Here is a 20969-nt window from a genome sequence, read left to right on the forward strand (position 1 = left end):
GGAGTTAACGGGCTCATGGAATGTTTGCTGAAATTGGGCCAAAGGAAAAAAAAATCTTTGCATCTTCGGTTACTGGGAGAAATCAGGGGACATGCTGCTCCATGCACATTTGATGCCTCCTTCCCAAAGGGAGGGCAATTCAGTGGAACGATTGGTAGCATAGAAGGTAATATTAGTAACAGTAATAACAACAACAACAGCAGTCAGAGTCAAAAATAAAGATGGCTATCATTGCTTATATGTGCCAAGCATTGTTCTTAGTACTTAATACAATATACACGAACCCTTGAAACAATTCCCATTAGAGGGAATTGCTCTAATTCCCATTAGAGGGAATATGCTAACAATTCCTCATTTAACCCTTGAAACAATTCCCATTAGAGGAGCAGTGCTAATAATATCCATTTTACAAATGAGGAATTAATTGAAAGCAAAAAATCCTGAATAAGTTGCCCAAGCGCCACAGACGGTAAATGGCAGAGTTGGAATTCGAATCCAGCCAGTCAGGGTGTGCCCACCTTCCCCACGGCCCTGTTATAAGAATGAGAGACGGGAGTTGGGAGTTGGGGGGCATCACCAGAGCATGGCCATCAGATTCAGACAGAGCTGGGTTCACACCCAGTCCTCTCCTTACTGCCCTTGGGCAAATTTTTTAAGTTTTCTGAATCTCATTTTTCTTATCTGTTAGATGGCAATACAAACATTGTGAACTTTTTTGAGACTAAAATTATATAATGTCTAGTGCTTGGTACATAACAGTTCCTCACTAAATATTAGTCCTGGTAAGAGACAGTGAATGCCTGCATGGGGCAGGCAATAGGAATGAGGAGAGGATGTTATAATGTGCATTGGACTTCTGTAGCTGGGGATGGTAGCCTGTGCTATGAACCACATGCCGTACATGCCATGTGTGTGTTAGTTCATCGTCAATATATGTAAATAGTTTGACTCAGCCCTGTCTTCATTACCTCAGTTACAATGTTATTAGTCTTAACCCTGAACAACAGGTAACTGTCAAAATGACTTAGTGTAGAGCAAGATCCAGGAGAGAAAGTGGGGCTGGACTCCAGAAGCTGAAGACTGAAATCACAATAATTCATTTATTCATTCACTTAAGAATGAATGAATGTGCTATGCTCTGGGGTGATAGCGGTGAATAAGACAGACACAGGCGCTATCTTCTGGAATCTTACATTCCAGTGTCAGTGAAAGACATTTAACAAACAGTTGAACAGTTATTTGACAGTTCTGATTAACTTTCAAGGACTGTACAGAGAGTATTAAGGGAGAATTTAAGAAGGAAACTGACCTATCTAGGTGGCCAGTAGGTTCATTTCCTGATTAAGTAACAACTACATGAGATCAGAGGATGGGTAGATATTGGTGAGGTTGGTAGGGCCCGAGCGGGGCGTTCCCAGCTGTGGAAACTTGACTCTCAGCAAAGCCTGGGAATTCCCACCCCAGGCTCTTCCGCTGCAGAGACCCTTCTAGACACCTCTTTGGGACTTTTCAAGTAGATAAAGTTAGCGGAAGGACCGGTCAGATAAAGCACATGATGAGAACTTTTTTTTTTTTTTTTCTGCGATACGCTGGCCTCTCACCGTTGTGGCCTCTCCCGTTGTGGAGCACAGGCTCCGGACGTGCAGACTCAGCGGCCATGGCTCATGGGCCCAGCCGCTCCACAGCATGTGGGATCTTCCTGGACCAGGGCACGAACCCGCGTCCCCTGCATCGGCAGGCGGACTCTCAACCACTGCGCCACCAGGGAAGCCCTGAAAACTTTTAACAGAGAAAAGATAAACAGATTTTTTTTTTGTCTCCATAATACCCTCCACCTTTGGGGCTATTTCCAGTGTCTCAATTCTGTGTGTTGTACAGCACGTAGAACTTGGAAAGCTTCTAAGTTCTAAAAATGGACACGCTGAGCTGCTTACTCCATGCACACTTCAGCATTTCTCCTCACGTACTGATTACGCCCCTTTCGGTGGCTTATGCGTATCTGGGTCTCTGCACGTGTGCATGCGTGATGAATGGGTGGCCTTGTAGTATGTGTATGCGTGCATGCTCCAGAGATTGCTTAAGAGCAAAAAATGGACCTGGAGACTCCTGTCTATACCCCACACTGATGAAGGTGAACACTTAGGTGCACTCGTTGTTAGAAGTGTTTTTCCATTGTGATGGTTTGTTTTTAGTAGTGCCTTTCATTTGTGTACCTCAAAGTATTTGATCAAAACTACAATTTGTTCTTTTATCCCCCTAGTGGAATTGAGATGCATGAAGGTAAGGAGATTGGCCCACAGAGGTTGGGGTGCCTGGAATCATTAAGCAGGCCATTCAAATCCAGATTTGTTACCAAGTTCCTCAACCGTGGACAGTGGGGGTCTCCTTTCGTAGATCCGTGCTCCCCTTTGCCTGCCAGCACATCTTTCCCATCTCACATTTAGGTCCTTCTTTTGACTTTACTTGGTTCCCTCTTGTTGAGTTCTTTTGAGGCTTGACCTCCTCATCAACACATTGGCTTTCTGAATGACGGGAAGCTCACCTTTAGTTTTCCTTTTATGAAGAGTCCTCTCTTTCTCGTTCAAAGCCTGCTGACTTTAATGAGCCCAGAACAGGAACTGTGCATTATCCATCTTGGTACCTCCTGCAGAGCCTGCTGACCTAGGACCTGGCACATAGTAGATGCTATACAAAATGATATTATATTTGTAAAAACAAGAGACCAGAGAAAATATAAAGACTAGAAAGCCAGATGAAGAAAAAACAGATCCAAATTACAAGGCACAGGGAATTTGATAGTTATTTTTTTCCGGTAACCAAAGAAAAAAGGGAAGACATTATCATTTACACTGTTAATACCGTCAGAAAAGAAGACCCATTCCGATTCCTGTGGGCTGTTACCTGAATGTAGGTGGAGGATTCTTGAGGATGTAAGCCATCTCATTTATTTATTTATTTTAATTTTACTGAAGTACAGTTGATTTAAAATATTGTGTTAATTTCTGTTGTTCTGGAAAGTGATTCCGTTTTATATATATATATATATATATATATATATATATATATATACACACACACATATTATATATTTTTTCATGTTCTTTTCCATTTTGGTTTATCACAGGATATTGAATACAGTTCCTTGTGCAAGTAGGACAAGTAGGACCTTGTTGTTTATCCATCCTCTATATAATAGTTTGCATCTGCTAATTCCAGACTCCCCACACTCCCAACCCTCCCCCATGCCCCCCACCCTAGCAACCACAGGTCTGTTCTCTATGTCTGTGATTGTCTCTGTTTCTTAGATAGGTTCATTTGTATCATATTTTAGATTCCACCTATAAGCAATATTTGTCTTTCTCTTTCTGACTTCACTTAGTATGATAATCTCTAGGTCCGTCCATGTTGCTGCAAAAGCTATCTCATTTATCATAGATTTTAAATGAATGACAACATTCCTAGGGTTAAAACCTATTTTTAAAATTCATAGTCCTCTTGGGAGTCATACATCAATGCAGGCTTGGGTGTGGAAGGATGCATGTCACCCTCGTGTTGTCTGCTTCTCTAAGGGATACTACTTCCTACTAAAGAGAGAGCAGGTTAGCCTAGTGGTAAAGAAGAGCACTGCAAACTGTCACTCATCTGGGTTTACCCTACTTTTGACACTTCCTGTTTCTCTTACCCCGGGCATGTTGCTTAACCTCCCCTTATTCCACATGTATAAATATGGATAATATTACTTCCCTCATACGTTTAGTGTGAGAAGGAAATATAGTTATTTATAAAGCATTTGAGGGACTTCCCTGGTGGCGCAGTGGTTCAGAATTCTCCTGCCAATGCAGGGGACTTGGGTTCCACCCCTGGTCCGGGAATATCCCACATGCTGCGGAGCAACTAAGCCTGTACTCCACAGTTACTGAGCCTGCGCCTCTAGAGCCCTCAAGGCACAGCTACTAAGCCTGCACACCACAGCTACGGAAGCCCACGCGCCTAGAGCCCGAGCTTTGCAACAAGAGAAGCCACCGCAATGAGAAGCCCGCGCACCGCAACAAAGAGTAGCCCCCGCTCGCTGCGACTAGAGAAAAGCCCGCCGGCATCAATGAAGACCCAACACAGCCATAAATAAATAAATAAATAAATAAATAATAAAATAAAGCATTTGAGAGCAATATGTAGAACACAGTGTTTAGTGCACATTGTTACTATTACGACATCTCTTGTAGACATTTTTCATTTTCTCTCCATGGCACCAACGATTCCCATAGGAGACAATATGCCCTGCCCTGTCCAGATACAGGGCCTTGGTAATCGCTGTTTCTCTGCCAGGAAACCAGTCCCTCCTCAGTCACATCACATTATACTTTTTCTTTCCCCTAACTGGGTAACCTCCCTCATGGCTTTTAAAATTCAGCTCACACTTGGATTTATCAGCTCTCTCTCCTCATGCCCCTAATTACATCAGCTACCCATACCTCTCAAGTTAGTAATTTTGCATGTATCTGTATCATTCTTTGATTTCCATTTGTGTTCCCCACGAGACTATAGTAAGTTTCATTGTGGAAGAGCTTGAAAGTTTTATGTCCATTGTTGTATTACACTCGGCCCTCTGTATTCGCAGTGTTAGTTGAATCTGAGGATGTGTAACCCACGGATATTGCAGGCTGACTGTGCTCTGCTACTTTACATAAGGGACTTAAACATCTGTGGATTTTGGTATCCATGGAGGATCCTGGAACCAATCCCCTATGGATACTGAGGGACGACTGTATTTTATTATTATTATTATTTAGCATTGTGCCTGGGATAGAGTAGCAGATAAATATTTATTGAATGAATCCATTTAGTTTAGGGTTAACATACACAACAAATCCAAGTGCTGCTTGCAGTATGCTGTGGCAAAGACCCAAGTTCTCTCAGTGCTGCAATGAAGAAATATGAGCTTGGGCAACTCGTTGAATCATGCTAGACCTGCTTCCTTAGATCTGTAAATATATAGTTTGCAGGTGCTTACCCACCTTGAGATAATTTTAGAGGATCCATACATGCTTAAGTCTCATTTAATGTTTCATATATTTTAATATTTAATAAACGGATTTTTTAAAAAACCCTCAAACTCAATGTTATATACCAACTTTGAACACACTAGAAAATTGCAACTTCTCAAGGGGGAGTGAGGGTGGGGGAGAGATGGACTGGGAGTTTGGGATTAGCAGATGCAAACTATTATATATAGGAAGGATAAACAACAAGGTCCTACTGTATAGCACAGGGAACTCTATTCAATATCCAGTGATAAACCATAATGGAAAAGAATATGAAAAGAATATGTACACATAGGTATAACTGAATCACTTTGCTGTACAGCAGAAATTAACACAACATTACAGTCAACTGTACTTCAATAAAATAAATTAAAGCTGTGACAAAGCAAGAGAGAGGCATGGACATATATACACTACCAAACGTAAGATAGATAGCTAGTGGGAAGCAGCCGCATAGCACAGGGAGATCAGCTCGGTGCTTTGTGATCGCCTGGAGGGGTGGGATAGGGAGGGTGGGAGGGAGGGAGATGCAAGAGATATGGGAACATATGTATATATATATAACTGATTCATTTTGTTGTAAAGCAGAAACTAACACACCATTGTAAAGCAATTATACTCCAATAAAGATGTGAAAAAAATAAATTAAAAATAAAAGAGGGGCTTCCCTGGTGGCGCAGTGGTTGAGAGTCCGCCTGCCGATGCAGGGGACACGGGTTCGTGCCCCGGTCTGGGAAGATCCCACATGCCGCGGAGAGGCTGGGCCCGTGAGCCATGGCCGCTGAGCCTGCGCGTCCGGAGCCTGTGCCCCGCAATGGGAGAGGCCACAACAGTGAGAGGCCCGCATACCGCAAAAAAATAAATAAATAAATAAATAAATAAATAAATAAATAAAAGAAAACAGCAACTTTTCAATTTGTAATCTGGGTTATTCCATTCATGTGCAGAATGTCATTCAGTATGAATTTTCCACTGAAATTTTAAGGCATGCTTTTTAAGAGTAATTATTACCACTTACAATTACCTATCTGAGGAAATGTAGATTTCCTCTATCCTTTGGAACCAAAACAAAACAGAAAATTCATAAGATATTGAAGCTGATATGTGACTTTTTCTTTCAAAAATTCTAAATTTGTCTTCACTAAAATAGCCCCTTTGTTGTCATTGATTAACTTTATATCTAAATATTACATAGTTTAATTTTTTTAAGAGTTTAGTCATCCTTTGTTTCTTTATTTTTTTTGCGGTACACGGGCCTCTCACTGTTGTGGCCTCTCCCGTTGCGGAGCACGGGCTCTGGACACACAGGCTCAGCGGCCATGGCTCACGGGCCCAGCCGCTCTGCGTCATGTGGGATCTTCCCAGACCGGGTCGCGAACCCGCATCCCCTGCATCGGCGGACGGACTCCCAACCACTGCGCCACCAGGGCAGCCCTGTTTCTTTTTTTTAAACTATTTATTTTATATTGGAGTATAGTTGATAAACAATGTTGTGTTAGTTTTGAGTGTACAGCAAAATGATACAGTTATAAATATACAAGTGTCTATTCTTTTTTCAAATTCTTTTCCCGTTTAGGTTGTTACATAATATTGAGTAGAGTTCCCTGTGCCCTACAGTAGGTCCTTGTTGGTTATCCATTTTAAATATAGCTGTGTGTACTACATATAATAGTTTAATTTATAAAAATAAATGTTTACTGATTTTAAAAGTCTAGTTTTTATTGAGGCTGTATATTGGCATCCTGAATAAAATTTCTGTTGGAGAAAGGGATTTTAGTGCTACAAATTATTAAGTTTCTTTTTTAAATCACATTTTAGAAGATGTTAGTAATCCCTACAAATTCTAATCGTCTATGATTCTTTAACAATAACTCGTCTTCAATTTTTTTATCACATTCAGTCAGCGACAAAGGTGAAAATGGTAGACATGTTAACACAAAAACCTGCCTAACGCCAGCAACCACTGTGGAGAGCAGGACAGGTGAGCAGGAACAGAAGTGGTTCTAGCCAGTGTCCGAACCTCAGGGTGTAGTCACATTTATGAGTCTCTACACCTCATACTTCCTTGAGAGTTCAAACTGACCAGTCCCTTGGCTTGTTGTAAGAATTACACAGGTTTATTCCTCTTCCATGGGTTGAGAGCTGAACGTTGGGCAAAACCCTTTGTTATAGAGCACACTAATAGGAAGTGTCTCGTTAATGCCGTTTTTGAATCCTACTATATTGTAGGTGCTTAAAGTATATTCCCCTGTGTAATAAATATGCAACTTAAAATCCCTCCTTTATCCCCTGGAATCATTCATAAGCAAATATTAGTGTGTGCTAACAAGCTCCTTTAATTGGAGGACCAAAGGCAGGTTTCTCTTCAGCCCTGGCTTAAGGTGCTCCTAAACTCTTCTTTCATGATTTAGAAGCTTTGGTTTTATCACCAAAGGTGATTGCCTTTCTTCTGTCTAGGAGTTTTCAGTTTAGAATTAAGAGGACTGGCTTTGAAGTCAGACGAATCTTGCTTTGGATCTTAGCTGTAACATTTAAAATAGGAATAAACTCTCTGAAACTCGTTTTCCTTATTTGTTCAATGGGATCGTTAAAAACATGTACTTCATAGAGCTGTTTTGAATATTAAATGAGATGATACACATACAACCTCTGGGACAAAACGTTACGTAAGGTTGGCTTTGGCTATATTTTATGACCACGGTTGTGATCATCGTATAGTCATCAGAGGCAGCCGGTGGCTTGAAAGCATTGTCTGGGATCATCCGTTTCCTTGCATTTGAAAAGCACTGTCTCTTCACATGTTTTATCATCTTCCAGGAGGCTGGTTCTCGTTTTTCACATAAAAGTGTTCTCTGCAAGCAGTAAGAGAAGTCCATCCCTACACGTAAATACTTTTCAAGTCTCTGCTGCGTCGCATTTCCTAATGTCCCGTTGGCCAAAGCAGATCACATGGCCAAGCCCAGAGACAAGCAGAGGAAATGAACTCCACCTCTTCAGGTGGGAGGCTGCCACATATCGGCCCGTTTTTCCTTTTAGTCTACCACAAATAGTAAGCAATAAATAGATTCTCGTCATCTTGAGAAAAGACAGTCTTCTTTCTGTTGATAATAAAGCTGTGCTTACATAAGCACTTAATCATTTCTAAGCCTTAGGAGGTGACTTTGATAGGGATCCTTTTTCCCAGGTGAAAATAACTGGCATTCGGAGAGTTTAAATGGCCGTGCCTGACTTGACATACTAAGTCAGCTTGGACAAGATTTTGAAGTCTTCTGATTGAGATCATGGTTCTTCCTAGAGTATTGGACTTAGCTTATTAAAATTACTCCCCTTTAACATTTGTGACAATTTGGTACCATTACTTTGTTTTTCACTATGACCCAGTGGTCATTAGTTTCCCAGTGAGCTTGATCCCTGTGCTCAATTCTCAAGACATAAGAATAATCCATTTACAAAACAGAAGATAAGCTTCTTATAACTTTGTAATCTAATTCTAGCCTCGGTTGTTGTTTTGTCCTTTTGAAAGCATCGTAACCCATCTCCTTCAATGAGCCGTATTGTAAGAGGTTGGACTGCTTATGAAGGGGTTAAATGTGTTCTTACGGTCATAATAAGTGCCTCCCTTTCAGTTTCACTGAGTAACTTAAGGCCATCCTTGCACTAGTCTTGAAATCTGGATGAACAGTAGCCCTGAAGGCCTGATAAATTTCACGCTCACTTACAAGGCCATATAAGATCAAGATCAAGGTTATATATTAGAGCTACGTAACCATGATCCACAGTGGTTCCATAACTGTGTTTGGAATTTAAACAATTTAAACCTAAAACTCAAGTTACTTACATTCCTGCCCTCTCCTACCTTTGTTATTTATTTATTGGTTGAGAAGATTAATAATAATGTTTATTTTGTATTATATTTTATAACTTTCACATACTTCATTTAATTTTCACAGAAGATTGGGACATAGAATAATATGGATACTATTATAAAATCTGTATCTCCTTGTAGATGAGAAAAATTAGGCTCCAAAAGGTAGGCTGCTTTCCTGAGATCATGTGGCCAGAAAGGAGTGGAGCTCAAGCTGAACGTGCACCCCACCTGCCACCCCTCATTTTCCTGACTTAAAGCATATGCTTTCTTCATTACCACGTTGCCTCAGTTTACCTTTGCAAAGCCATGGAGAACATGCTGACTTCATTCTGGTCTCCAGTACAGTTTGTTTTGGATTTAATTATATACTGAATCACACTGTTATTTAACTGTTTCATAAGTTCTTGTTTCCTTAATGATATGGTGAGCTTTTTTAGGCACTTTTTCCTCCTCTCTTTCTCCTGGCATCAGCCACCATCCCGTTGGGAACCTGAGGCAGGCAGCAAATACTTGTAGAACCAGCCCCGCTTCTCACTAAGAATGACCCAAGCTGAGTCTGTCCGGCGGCCGCTGGAAAATGACGGGTTTTTTACTGTCTCATGTGCTTGCCTCTTTAATCGAAAGCAGATGCCAGACTGCCCCAGAAACCCTCAGGTTTGTTTTCTCCCCTTTTATCTAGGCTTCCCTAAAGTACATCTGCTCACATCCTATATTCATCCACGATTATCAGGCCCCGCGTGGTGGGTTTAAAATAGCTAACATGCACAATCGTCAGACATTTTGGAGGCCTGCTGCAGGACCCTGCAACAAGTTGAAGGGCTGTGAAGGTCAGTCTCTCCTTAGGCTTGCAGTGAAGGCCTAGGCAGTTTCTGGTAGCCGCAGGGAAGATTTCTTTGGTCAGCATGTGCCATCCCCTGCCCCCATCCCAGCCCCTCACTCCTCTCCTCCCCTCCTTTGTTAAGGCCACGTGCTGCTTCTTAGCTCAGCATCCCAAGCCTACATTCTATTTTGAGACTACCTAGTCTTTGACTTAGTTAAGCCACGTCATATGTAACATACTGCGTTCTCCTAGGTTTGCAAACCTCCATTGCTTTTTACTAAAACTTATTTTTGGGTGGTCAGTAAATGTCAGCGTCTCACCACTCTCCTCCTCTTATTTTTACCAGTTCCTTTCAAGCTGTAAGGAATGCTGCTGTAAGTGGTTGGAACCTTATTAGGTATTCATTCTTTTATTCATATTTATTCACAGGCAGTTTGCTTGATGCTAGGATGTTATTTATAAAGAGCAAAAGCAGGCAGGATCCCTGTGTTGATAGTTTTTATGGATTGACAGGGAAGAGAGGCTTCAATCAAATGTTTAGATAGATAAGCGTGGATTGCCGTTCTGGTAGGCGCTGCAAAGGAAGAGACACGTGAAGATCCCTGGGGCTAGAACCACAGGCAGGCAGATCAGAGAACTTTGCTGGGGAAGGGATCCTGGAACTGAGATCTGAAGGCAGAAGAGAGCTTACAAGGCATGGAGAAGGGAGTCAAGTAAAAGGGCAGTTATGACACAGTATGACCCATACCTCTGTTCTAGTACCAACAAATGTGTGTGCAGGTTTGGGGGTGGACAGGATATAGTGGGGAGACTTGACATTACCTGAGAGAATTAGGGAAAACATCCCTCAAGAGTGTCCATTAAACTCAGTCAGGAAGGATGAGTAGAAATTATGTGAAGAAGAGGAAGGGGAAAGAAGACACTCATGGGAGCCCACAGAAGGGCCCAGCAACGTAGAGACCAAGTAGCTGGAGGAGGTGAGGGTACAGACAGGGACACGCCATGAATGGTCTTTCAGGTAATGGCCGTGTAACATCTTACATGCAGAGATTCTTACTGCTGCATCTAAAACAGTTTTCCTGGGCTAGAAACTTTTTCCACCAACCTCAAGAATAAAATACTATGTAAAAGTCCAATTGATGTGTACATTTCAAAGTAAAATTATGAGGGACTTCCCTGGTGGTCCAGTGGTTAAGACTCCACACTCCCAGTGCAGGGCACCTGGGTTCAATCCCTAATCAGGGAACTAGATCCTGCGTGCTGCAACTAAGGCCCGGCGCAGCCAAATAAATACATAAATATTCTTAAAAAAAATTATGGGAGGACACACACACTCTTCACCAGTGATATCAGGTTCTCTTAAAAAGGCCCAAGTTAGTGGACTCCAAATTGAAACTGGGAATGAGTGAAATCTGAATTAGGAAACTTACTCTGTAGGAGGGTTCTTTCTTTTCACATTCGTGGCACTACCACCTGTCCCCTTTCTTTTCATGTGTACTTTCCTGAAGGTGAGATGGGTACTCCTGCTTTGTGAACATCCTCAGATGGAGGGAACTTACCCCTGCTCCCTTTCCCATCTGACTTTCATCATCTTCCATCAGGGACTTCAATAAAAGGTGACTTCAAAGAAAATGAACCTAACAAATTTTAAATCGAAGAGGCTGTATTTTTTTTCTTTTCACTTTTCTTAATCTTCCCTATACCAGGTATGATCAGTGATAGGTACTTGACGGACATAGTACCCAGAGGCCTAGAGTGAGTTTTATCTTAATAGCTTGTCTACCTGAATCTCTTCCAGGTGAAAGGATGAGGAATTTTTTTTTTTCCTAGCAGGTTGCCTGCTATATTGGTTTGCTGTACAAACAGAAGACCCCCTTGGACTGCCAATGTGTTATCTTGTAAATTTTTTCTTTGTAGTCAAGGAAGAAAGTCAAGTTATATGGTAATTATGCTTGTTTGTTACCACAGAAGAAAAAACTTAAGAAAGAAATTATTGCATAGTTGATATAGATGGTGATGAAAAACAGAATCCTACTAAAGACACTGGATTTTCATGACAATATTTATTGTTCTAAAATAGGATGAAGAGGAAGAAATCAAACAAGAAATTAACATGTTGAAGAAATATTCTCATCACCGGAATATTGCTACATACTATGGTGCTTTTATCAAAAAGAACCCACCAGGCATGGATGACCAACTTTGGGTATGTAGTGCTGCCCAAATTTGCTTTTCTTACATAGAAAACACCCAGGACTGAATATGCATTTCTCTATCCTCATTACTGAAATGCATTTCTCTATCCTCATTACTAGGTTCAGTTGTTCTTTGAAATCCTTTACTCCATGATATCCATAAATTGTGTTTTCGACGTTTTCTCCCATTTCCTTGAATAACTCTCTATCTCCTATCCCTTAATGTGGACCGTCCCTAAAGCTAGTTGTTAGGTTCTCTGTTTTTTTTCCCACTAATGACTACCTTTATTGAGTTTTTATTATACTTTAGGTACCATGCTGTTTGCTTTTAATGAATCTCATCATTTATTCCAGCTCTTTGAGGTAGACATTATTATTAGCTTCATTTTTTTGTATGACAAAACTAAGGTTTACAGAGAAGTAAACTCATGTCCTGTATCTTGGCTTAAACATCTTTGCTGCACGCAGTTTCGCCACAAGCAGTTTCGCCACAAAACTCATTGTCCATAGACAGTTTTGCTGTAAAAGATAAAATAATGAATATAAAATAAAGGACAAAAGGAAACATGAAAAACTAATAACAATTTTTAAAAGATTTTACTGTGAAAAATGAAAGTTCAAAAAATATTTGAATATGTTTAAAAATGTGTGTAGATCTATGGTTATAGTTGTATTCAGGTATATTTTAGAGAAAGCTGGTATTGAATTCAGGTATATTTTAAAGACTTTTTTGATGTCCGTCATTAAAGATTCAGGATCTAATATTGAATGTAAGTTCTTTACAATATAAAAAATACAGAAAATGCAATAATCAAAGTAAAAAATGCAAATAGCTAATTTAAGAAATATATGATGAGAAGGAATTTAGTAGCCTTTAGAGATGAAGAGTTTTTATAAATCAATAAGAAAATATGTGAAATGATTAATAGAAAGATTGAGTTAAGACAAGGCAGCAATTAACAAAGTAATAAATATCAATTACCAATAAAGTGTAATCTTACTGACAATATAAATGCAAAAGAAAACAAGAATTAGATACCACTTCTTACCCAGGAGACTGGCAAAGGTTTTTTTTAATGATATACTCAGAATGGACATTCACGCCCCCTGCTTGAAATGAATGTTGGTACAACTTTACACAAAGACAGTTGGAACACACACACACAGACACACACACACACACACACACACACACACAGAGATATCTATATCTGTATCTATATCTATATTTAATCTCCCAAAGAAAATGCCTTACTTTTGACCCAGTATTTTCACACACAGGAATGTATCCTAAATGAATATTTGGGTAACTACATAAAAATATATGTAGATGCTAACTAATAGGGAATCACTTAAGTAAATCCATTAAGGGACAATATTCAGCCAGTTAAAATGATGTAGATCTATGTTTACAAATGGATGAATGTGAACGATTATAGTAAGCATTTTTAAAAGCTTTTTTAGAGGCTATGATTAGATATAGTACATTTTCTTTTTTTGTGTCAAAAAAAGAAAGAAAAAGGAAAAATATATATATATACATATATTAACATGACGGGGGTGTCTAGAATAATGTACGCCAATAATGTTGAAGATATTTGTTTCTGGGTAGTAATTTCAGTAATTTAATTCTGGAAACTTTTTTTCATGTCTTTCTTAATTGCTTCTCATTGGGCTATCTTTGCTCCTCACATAGACAGGCTCTGAGGACAAGGAATGTGTCTTTTGCATCTCAGTGTCTTCCTCAACACTAGGAAGGGGCTGGGCATGTGATGCTGACAAAATAGTTGTTTTATGAATGAAAGTGATATTATTGGTACAAACTTGGTTGCTATGATTATGATTATTACTACTACTATTACTGGTTCAAACCAATAATTGCTACAGATACTTGTGAGAGTTCAGTTTCCCTGTGGCCTGCATGTTCAGCAGGATACGATGAGATGGCACCAGTTTAAATATCTCTGTGTTCCCAAAGGACTTTTATACTGCCAGGAGTCTAACATTTTAGCAATGACCCCTGCCTTACTTCAAGCTGCAGCAGATGACAAGAGGAGAATGATAGCTATTTTGATACTGTCTGCAGAAGCATTTTCTGGTTTGGTCAGAGCTATGGCTCCAGATTAAAAGAAAGCATTAATACAGCTTTGGAATCACCTCTGGCTTATCACTTGAGGTAGTACAACCATTTCCAGATGAGTCACACGTAACTATTAATATCATTCCTTTCGTGAGATGGGCCAGACCGGATAGTTTTCTTATTAGGCTGAACTATTAAAATTTAGGTATATATATTACAAATCATTGGCTGAGGAAGGAGAGGAGTGGTCAAGCAGGGCTTGACTTTTTTTCACCTTTTTCCTAATGCTGAGATTTTTTTAAGCTGGAAAGAAAATTAGTTGTCATTTATTTTACAGTGAAGCTAATTGTCTTTCTCAGAGCCTCCGAGCTCATTAATGGATGGACACGTGACAAGAATGCAGATGTCTTGAAGTGTGACAGTTTAGCTTGGCCTGAAGTTCTGCAAAAGGCACTGGAAGTTTTGGGGTTTTTAAATTTTTTTTTTTTTTTAATGAGCAAAATCTGCAGTCCATTTTCAGACTGGCACTGGAAGAAAGAAGCAAGCCTGTTTGCATCTGCACGGCACAAACAGGAGGTTTTATCCTCTGGAAACAAGTCACTGCCCACCATTTCGCACCCTGGCCAGTGACTCTTCCCGTGGAGATGGCTGTGGTTCCTGGGAGCTAGGAGCCTGCATGAGTATGTGTCCATTTATTCATCCATTCCTTCATCCATCCAACAAATACATATCAAGCAGTTGCTAGACGCAAGGCACTCTTACGGACACTTATGATATATCAATGAACAAAAGTGATAAAAGCCCCTACCTGCAGGCAGCTTAATTCTTGCTACAGACCACAAACAATGAACATAATAAGTCAGAAAGCTACTCAGCATGCTGGAGGAGGATAAATGCCTGGAAGAGCAGGGAACGATTAATGAGGATTGTGGGTAGGTGCTGCAGTGGCCAGGGGAAGCCCCATTGTAGATACCTGGAGGAAGGGCATTCCAGGCCCAGTGTTTTCCGGGAATAACAATGAGGCCAGTGTGACTGGAAGATGTGGGAATGAGACCTGGGGCCAGATCAGGCAGGGCCTTACAGGACATTGGCATGATGTCAGCTTTTACTCTGAGTGAGCTGGGGGCCACTGGAGGGTTTTGAAGATGAAGGGATGGAATCTGACCCATAGAGTGAAGGGGTCCCTCTGGTTGCTGGGTTGAGACTAGACCAGATGGGGGCCAGAGGGGGAGCAGCAAGGCCAATGAGGAGACTGTTTCAGCAAGCTGATCCCCTTCCTGAAGTTCACAAAGGGGCGTCTGCAAGTAGTGATCACTTCCAAACCTGTGCCACGGGGGGAGGAACTCTGCCTTCACATTCCATTTTCCCCACCTGCAGTCAAATGCTGGTGGCAGAATGCGGCAATTATGTGCCCCACATTCTGCTTGGTAGACAGAGAGCATCCCTTTTGTCAGATGTGTGCCCATGCAAAGGACTCTTCTGACTGTCCCCACTAGAAATGGTCCATTAGCTTCATGTCACTGGGGATAAAAATACAAAGCTATGAAATGCCTCATGGGTACAAGAGCATCATTTCTTTTTCTAGTTGTTCTTCTTCTATTTGATGGCAAACTAAGGAGGAACTTAGAAAATTAAAGGAAGAACAGAAACATAATAGTTGGCAAATTAACACCAGATCATAATATTGATGGGAACTTGGTTATAGAATATATTAGTGTGTACTTGTTCCAAGACCTCTGACTCACTAAATTTGGGCCATTCCGTGTTAATAACAATGGCAAGTAATATTTAGCACCTACCTACCGTGTGCCAGGTCCTGTATTTGTTCGCATTGTCATATTATTTCATTAGGTCTTCACAATCCCTCTACAAATTAGATATTCTCATTATCCCCACTTTACAGATGAGGAAATTAGCCTCAGAGCAGTTAAGAAGTTTGCTTAAGGATTCACAACTAGTGAGTGATGAAGCCAGTGTATTAGCTAACCCCAAGGTGCCTCATGCTAGAATCAAGGCCCCTGAACCCTACATTCTTCTCCTTTTTGTTGTGAAAAATAGTTCCAATAGTTGGGAAAATAGTTTCAGAGGTTGGTGTTCCAAATAGGACTGAAGCTTTGCCTTTACACAAATCTATTTTGAGTTCACTGTTCATCTTCATTTGTCAGTTTCCCCAGCTTTCAAAGAGGACAGCAAGACCTGCTAGCTGCTAGGAAGACAGTATTTCTTAAGTCTAAGAAATATACTTTGAAAAGCACATTAAACCTTTTGGGAGTGTTTTAGCAAATAGTTGCAAAGGTCACAGAGAGTTGACTCTTTGGGCTAATGGCATTCTGTTAGGATTACATTTATATAAAAATATTATTATGGATTGTATAGAGACAGAGCCTGTAGCAACCAAGCGCAGCACTCTCTAACATTTATTCCCAGTTTTCAGGTGACAGGAACTATTCCCCAGGTATTTCTTTTGCTGTGGCTGGAGGACAGAGGTTTGCACATAGGCCACCAACCAATATATGTGCTGTTTCAGGTGTCTGATTGAATTATAATCTGTGTGAATTCTATCGGTCTTGTCGTAGAGATAAACTGTTGTTTAGTACCAGCTCTTTGTGGAAATACAACTACTTCTGATAATGGCCAAGTAATTCTCCCTTATCAACTGCTCAGGGCCTGATCCGGAAATCAAAAAAGGGAGCTCTTTCAATAAAGATTCCGATCTCTCCGAAACAAGGCGAACCCTGACACACAACATGGCCATCTCATTCTGCTGCATCTCAGCAAAGAGAGGCTCTCCACTTTGCTGCACCATTCAGACACCGGGAGTGAGAAGGCCTGTCTATTAAATGGGTTAATTTCCTAAAGTTAGAAAGCGAAATCACACATGTTTTGCTACCTTTTTTTGATACCACCTCAACAATCACGGGTCTAGACTACCTTATAAAAGGAAAAACATTTCTGATTAGCTTCCAAAATGTAGGTTGGTCAAGTGACATAGCAGATTATTATACTGAGATGACTCAATAAGCCATTTATTAGACTGTATCCTTGAAGACTTGTAGAGCTAAGCATTAAGAAATTATGTTGTGTGCATTTAGGGGAAACATGCTAGCAGCTGCCTGAGACCTGGCCTGGAGTCCAGAGACCTGGAGTCTCACCTTGAGCAGAGGCAGCATCACTGTCATTGGTTTCTTTCTTATAAAAATGAGAAATTTGGACAAGGTCTGAGTTTTCAAACTGGCGACCCCGAGACTAATTGCTGCCCAGGTAAATGGGTTTAGTTTGGCCCACATAAGGTGGTGGTGCTTTAATGATGCCAACGTTAAAAGAAAGTACAGCAGGGCTTCCCTGGTGGCGCAGTGGTTGAGAGTCCACCTGCCGATGCAGGGGACATGGGTTCGTGTCCCGGTCTAGGAAGATCCCACATGCCGCGGAGAGGCTGGGCCCGTGAGCCATGGCCGCTGAGCCTGCGCGTCAGGAGCCTGTGCTCCGCAACGGGAGAGGCCACAGCAGTGAGAGGCCCGCGTACCGCAAAAAAAAAAGTACAGCAGTTCCACACAAAAGTCTGGATTCCTTGAAAGGTTTTGAAAAATCAGATGATCTGGAACTCTTGGGCCTGAAGTCCTGAATATCAGCAGCATGTTAGAGCAGTAGCTCGGCTGCCTAGAGGGCACGCGCCCACTCCAATTGCACAAGAGGCCCGTCACTGCCTGCTGTCTTCCATGCACGCTCCACTTCATGCACTGACGTTGCTTGTCCACGCCCCATGTAAGATCATCTGGAAATGAGATCCTGGGATGAACCAAGATGTCTTTCAATCACCAATGGGGGATCCTTTCTAGAATCTGCAGTGATGTTGGCCACAGCCCCCGAAATCCAAGTTTCTTATAGTTTGGATTTACATTGCTGTAGCATCTTGGTTTGGCAAAAAGCATGCCTACTAACATTTTTGGTTGTCTTAAGATTGAAATGTAAAGTGCTGCAGATAGTACCATTAAAAACCCAACCACCTGTAGCCGAGTCTCCTGAACAGTTCATTGAAATTTACTCTTTTCTTAGTTCTATGCATCAGAAATGAGGCTTTCATAGGACAGAGGGGGTTAATTAGTGTTTTATAATTTTATTACTAAAGAAGTCTCCTCCTTCATATATACAGCCTAGGTCACTTGTCTGGAGAAGTGATTGATTCTTACTATTTGTGAGTAGAAATTTGTAAAGACTGAACTTGGTAAATATAGAAGCGTGCCTGAGATAGTAGGAGGAGGGATTGTAAACAGTCTCCCAGTCTTGGAGCTGCCCCATTGCATGTGTAGCTGCCCCAAAGCTACACCTGATTTACTACTTTGCAACTGGGCTTGAGTTCAGCTTTAATGGAATCATTTTTATGAATTAATGGGTGATTAATTCTTGTCACAGGACAAGAATGTGAAAATGATTTCTTCTTTTATCCCAATGAATTTCATTTGAACTGTGCTTCAACTGCTTTTCACCTTAGCAAAAGGAAGACTTTATATATGCTTACAGTTACTCTGCTAATGGTCTATACAACCCTCTGGTTCCTATTCTAGATTAATCTTGAGCCAAAGTCAATATTCCTGTTTGTGTTGCACTTCTCAAAATTCTCATCTACCGAGTTTCTTAGTCCTAAGTCCTCTAAAGCCAGTGTTGCTTTTACTTTTCCTATTTTTAACTTTCCTGAAAACTTGCTCCCCTATCCCCACCCCAAATTCTTCTAAAACTAGCCTTTAAGGTTAGTTTCTATGATTGAGTCCATGACTCAAGTGGACATGTGGTGATTTATCCCTAACAGGAAATACCCTCCAGAAGGTCTTGCATGCATACTGAGAAATTGGAGCACCAGGTACCAAATCCAAGACGTAGCTAACTTCTCTTTCTTTGAATGCTGTCATGCTGATTCTAAGATGGCTCTCTCCTTAGACATGGGCAACTACTGAACATTTCTAGTTGTCCTTTGAGCAGGCTTCTTGCTAAGAATACCAGCTGGCTTAGGAGATTCAAACTGTGATTGTCATTCTCAACATACAAAGTTGTTCATATCCAGAAACTTTATTGACAAAACCTGAGACTTCACATCCTTGGGGCTCATCTTTTTATGTTTGGAAGACTTAGAATTTGTGGTTATAAGCATTCTGTTTTCAAGTCCAAGAATATAATTCAGAAGCCAAAGGAGTTTTTGTTTCCCCAAATACATGCTAGTTTAAAAATGAATGCAAGGGACTTGCCTGGTGGCGCAGTGGTTAAGAATCAGCCTACCAATGCAGGGGACACGGGTTCGATCCCTGGTCTCGGAAGATCCCACATGCCGTGGAGCAACTAAGCCCGTGTGCAACAAATACTGAGCCTGCACTTTAGAGCCCACGAGCCACAACTACTGAGCCCAAGTGCCACAACTACTGAAACCCGTGCACCGAGAGCCTGTGCTCTGCAACAAGAGAAGCCACTGCATTGAGAAGCCCGCACACGCCAAGGAAGAGTAGCCCCTGCTCACCGCAACTAGAGAAAGCCTGCGTGCAGCAACAAAGACCTAACGCAGCCAAAAATAAATAAATAAAAATAAACAAATAAATAAAATTTTTAAAAATTAATAAAAATGAATGCAAAAGCCAGTATAGGTTGCTTTTCCAAATTTGAAATTCCCCACAGTTTTGCTTTACCTTTGCATCAGTTAACTGAAATGATAAATGTATACCCACCAATTTTTGTACTTCCATGCACACATTTTGTATTGTGCAACTTAAACTACCTTTGGCAAATGAAGCAGCATTCTGTAACAAAGTACTGAGTTTGGGTTTTGTTAACACCTTCATAAATCATGCAGATGGGATCTTTGGCTATTCCCAGCTACACATGATAAAAATATCCTGTGCCTTGCTGATGTTTCTGGACCTTCAAGGTCAATAGGCTGATCCTTTGCAGACTTGTGAATTCTTGCAAGTTTACCTTTCCTCTCCTTTTCTTCGATTGCCCCTGCAATTGCTTGGTGCAGACTTCTTTCATCTTAGGTCGACCTTCATCCTCCCTCTCCCTCCTCTCCCTCACCCCTGTCTCCCACCCCTCCTTTTACTATAAAAGAGAAGGAATCTGTTAGTAGTCATTTTTCCTGTGGGTGACTGACTAGTGACATTTGGGGGGAATATGTTCTTGTCAAGATATTCTAGGCTAGTCCTGCAGTTTTAAAATACCTTAAAGCTTTCTTGCTTGTTATAGGAACTTAAAACCAATTAACTAGCACGTGAGTGAATGCTATAGGGACCCCAGAAATCATCCTAAGCCTCTTAGGCTGGCTCTGCGAATAAACCTTTTTAAATTCTTTCAGAGGTGACTTGCGTTGGAGAAAGCAAGTTAGAAGTGACCGCATCTGCTGATTCCAAACCCATGCCCCTCCCGGTTAGGGGGTGACCTCAGGGAAGGCTCACATAGTGCTTCTGGGACTCCTTCTGGGATCAGCTGAGGCCAAAGGCTCTTTTCTTTTCTTTTCTTTTTTTTTATTAATTTTTATTTGAGTATAGTTGCTTTACAATGTTGTGTTGGTTTCTCTTGTGCAGCAAAGTGAATCACGTATACATAAACATAGATCCCCTCTTTTTTTGGATTTCCTTCCCATGTAGGTCACCACAGAGCACTGAGTAGAGTTCCCTGTGCTATACAGTAGGTTCTCATTAGTTATCTCTTTTATACATAGTAGTGTATATATGTCAATTCCAGTTTACCAATCAAAGACCCTTTTCTTAAATACCGTCCTGAAGGAGGGGGAAAGCACAGGAGGGCATAATAAGTACCCCCTTACCCCACAACCTCTAAGAGAAAACATCCTTCTCATCAGACAAAAGTATGTGATAAACAACCATGCAAATTGTGAAATATGTTAGAAGCCTTTGTTTTTCAAAATTGACCATTTTAATTTAGATAGAAATAACTACCCACATTCAACAATCCAGGCAAGCTTTTC

At 40.9% G+C, this 20969-nt stretch overlaps 1 protein-coding gene across 2 annotated transcripts in view; it reads left to right on the top strand.

Annotated features, from left to right (window-relative positions):
* Positions 1-20969, top strand: part of TNIK (TRAF2 and NCK interacting kinase) — a 415220-nt gene that overhangs the window by 252104 nt on the left and 142147 nt on the right. For both annotated transcript variants that reach the window (XM_027111864.1, XM_027111873.1), the window contains exon 4: positions 11811-11936. In XM_027111864.1, coding sequence (XP_026967665.1) covers positions 11811-11936 — 126 coding nt within the window. The remainder of the gene's footprint in view (positions 1-11810; positions 11937-20969) is intronic.

This window comes from Aethalodelphis obliquidens, unplaced genomic scaffold (assembly GCF_003676395.1).
Source record: "Aethalodelphis obliquidens isolate GAN/ISIS:26980383/991018 unplaced genomic scaffold, ASM367639v1 scaffold1, whole genome shotgun sequence".
NCBI lineage: Eukaryota > Metazoa > Chordata > Mammalia > Artiodactyla > Delphinidae > Aethalodelphis > Aethalodelphis obliquidens.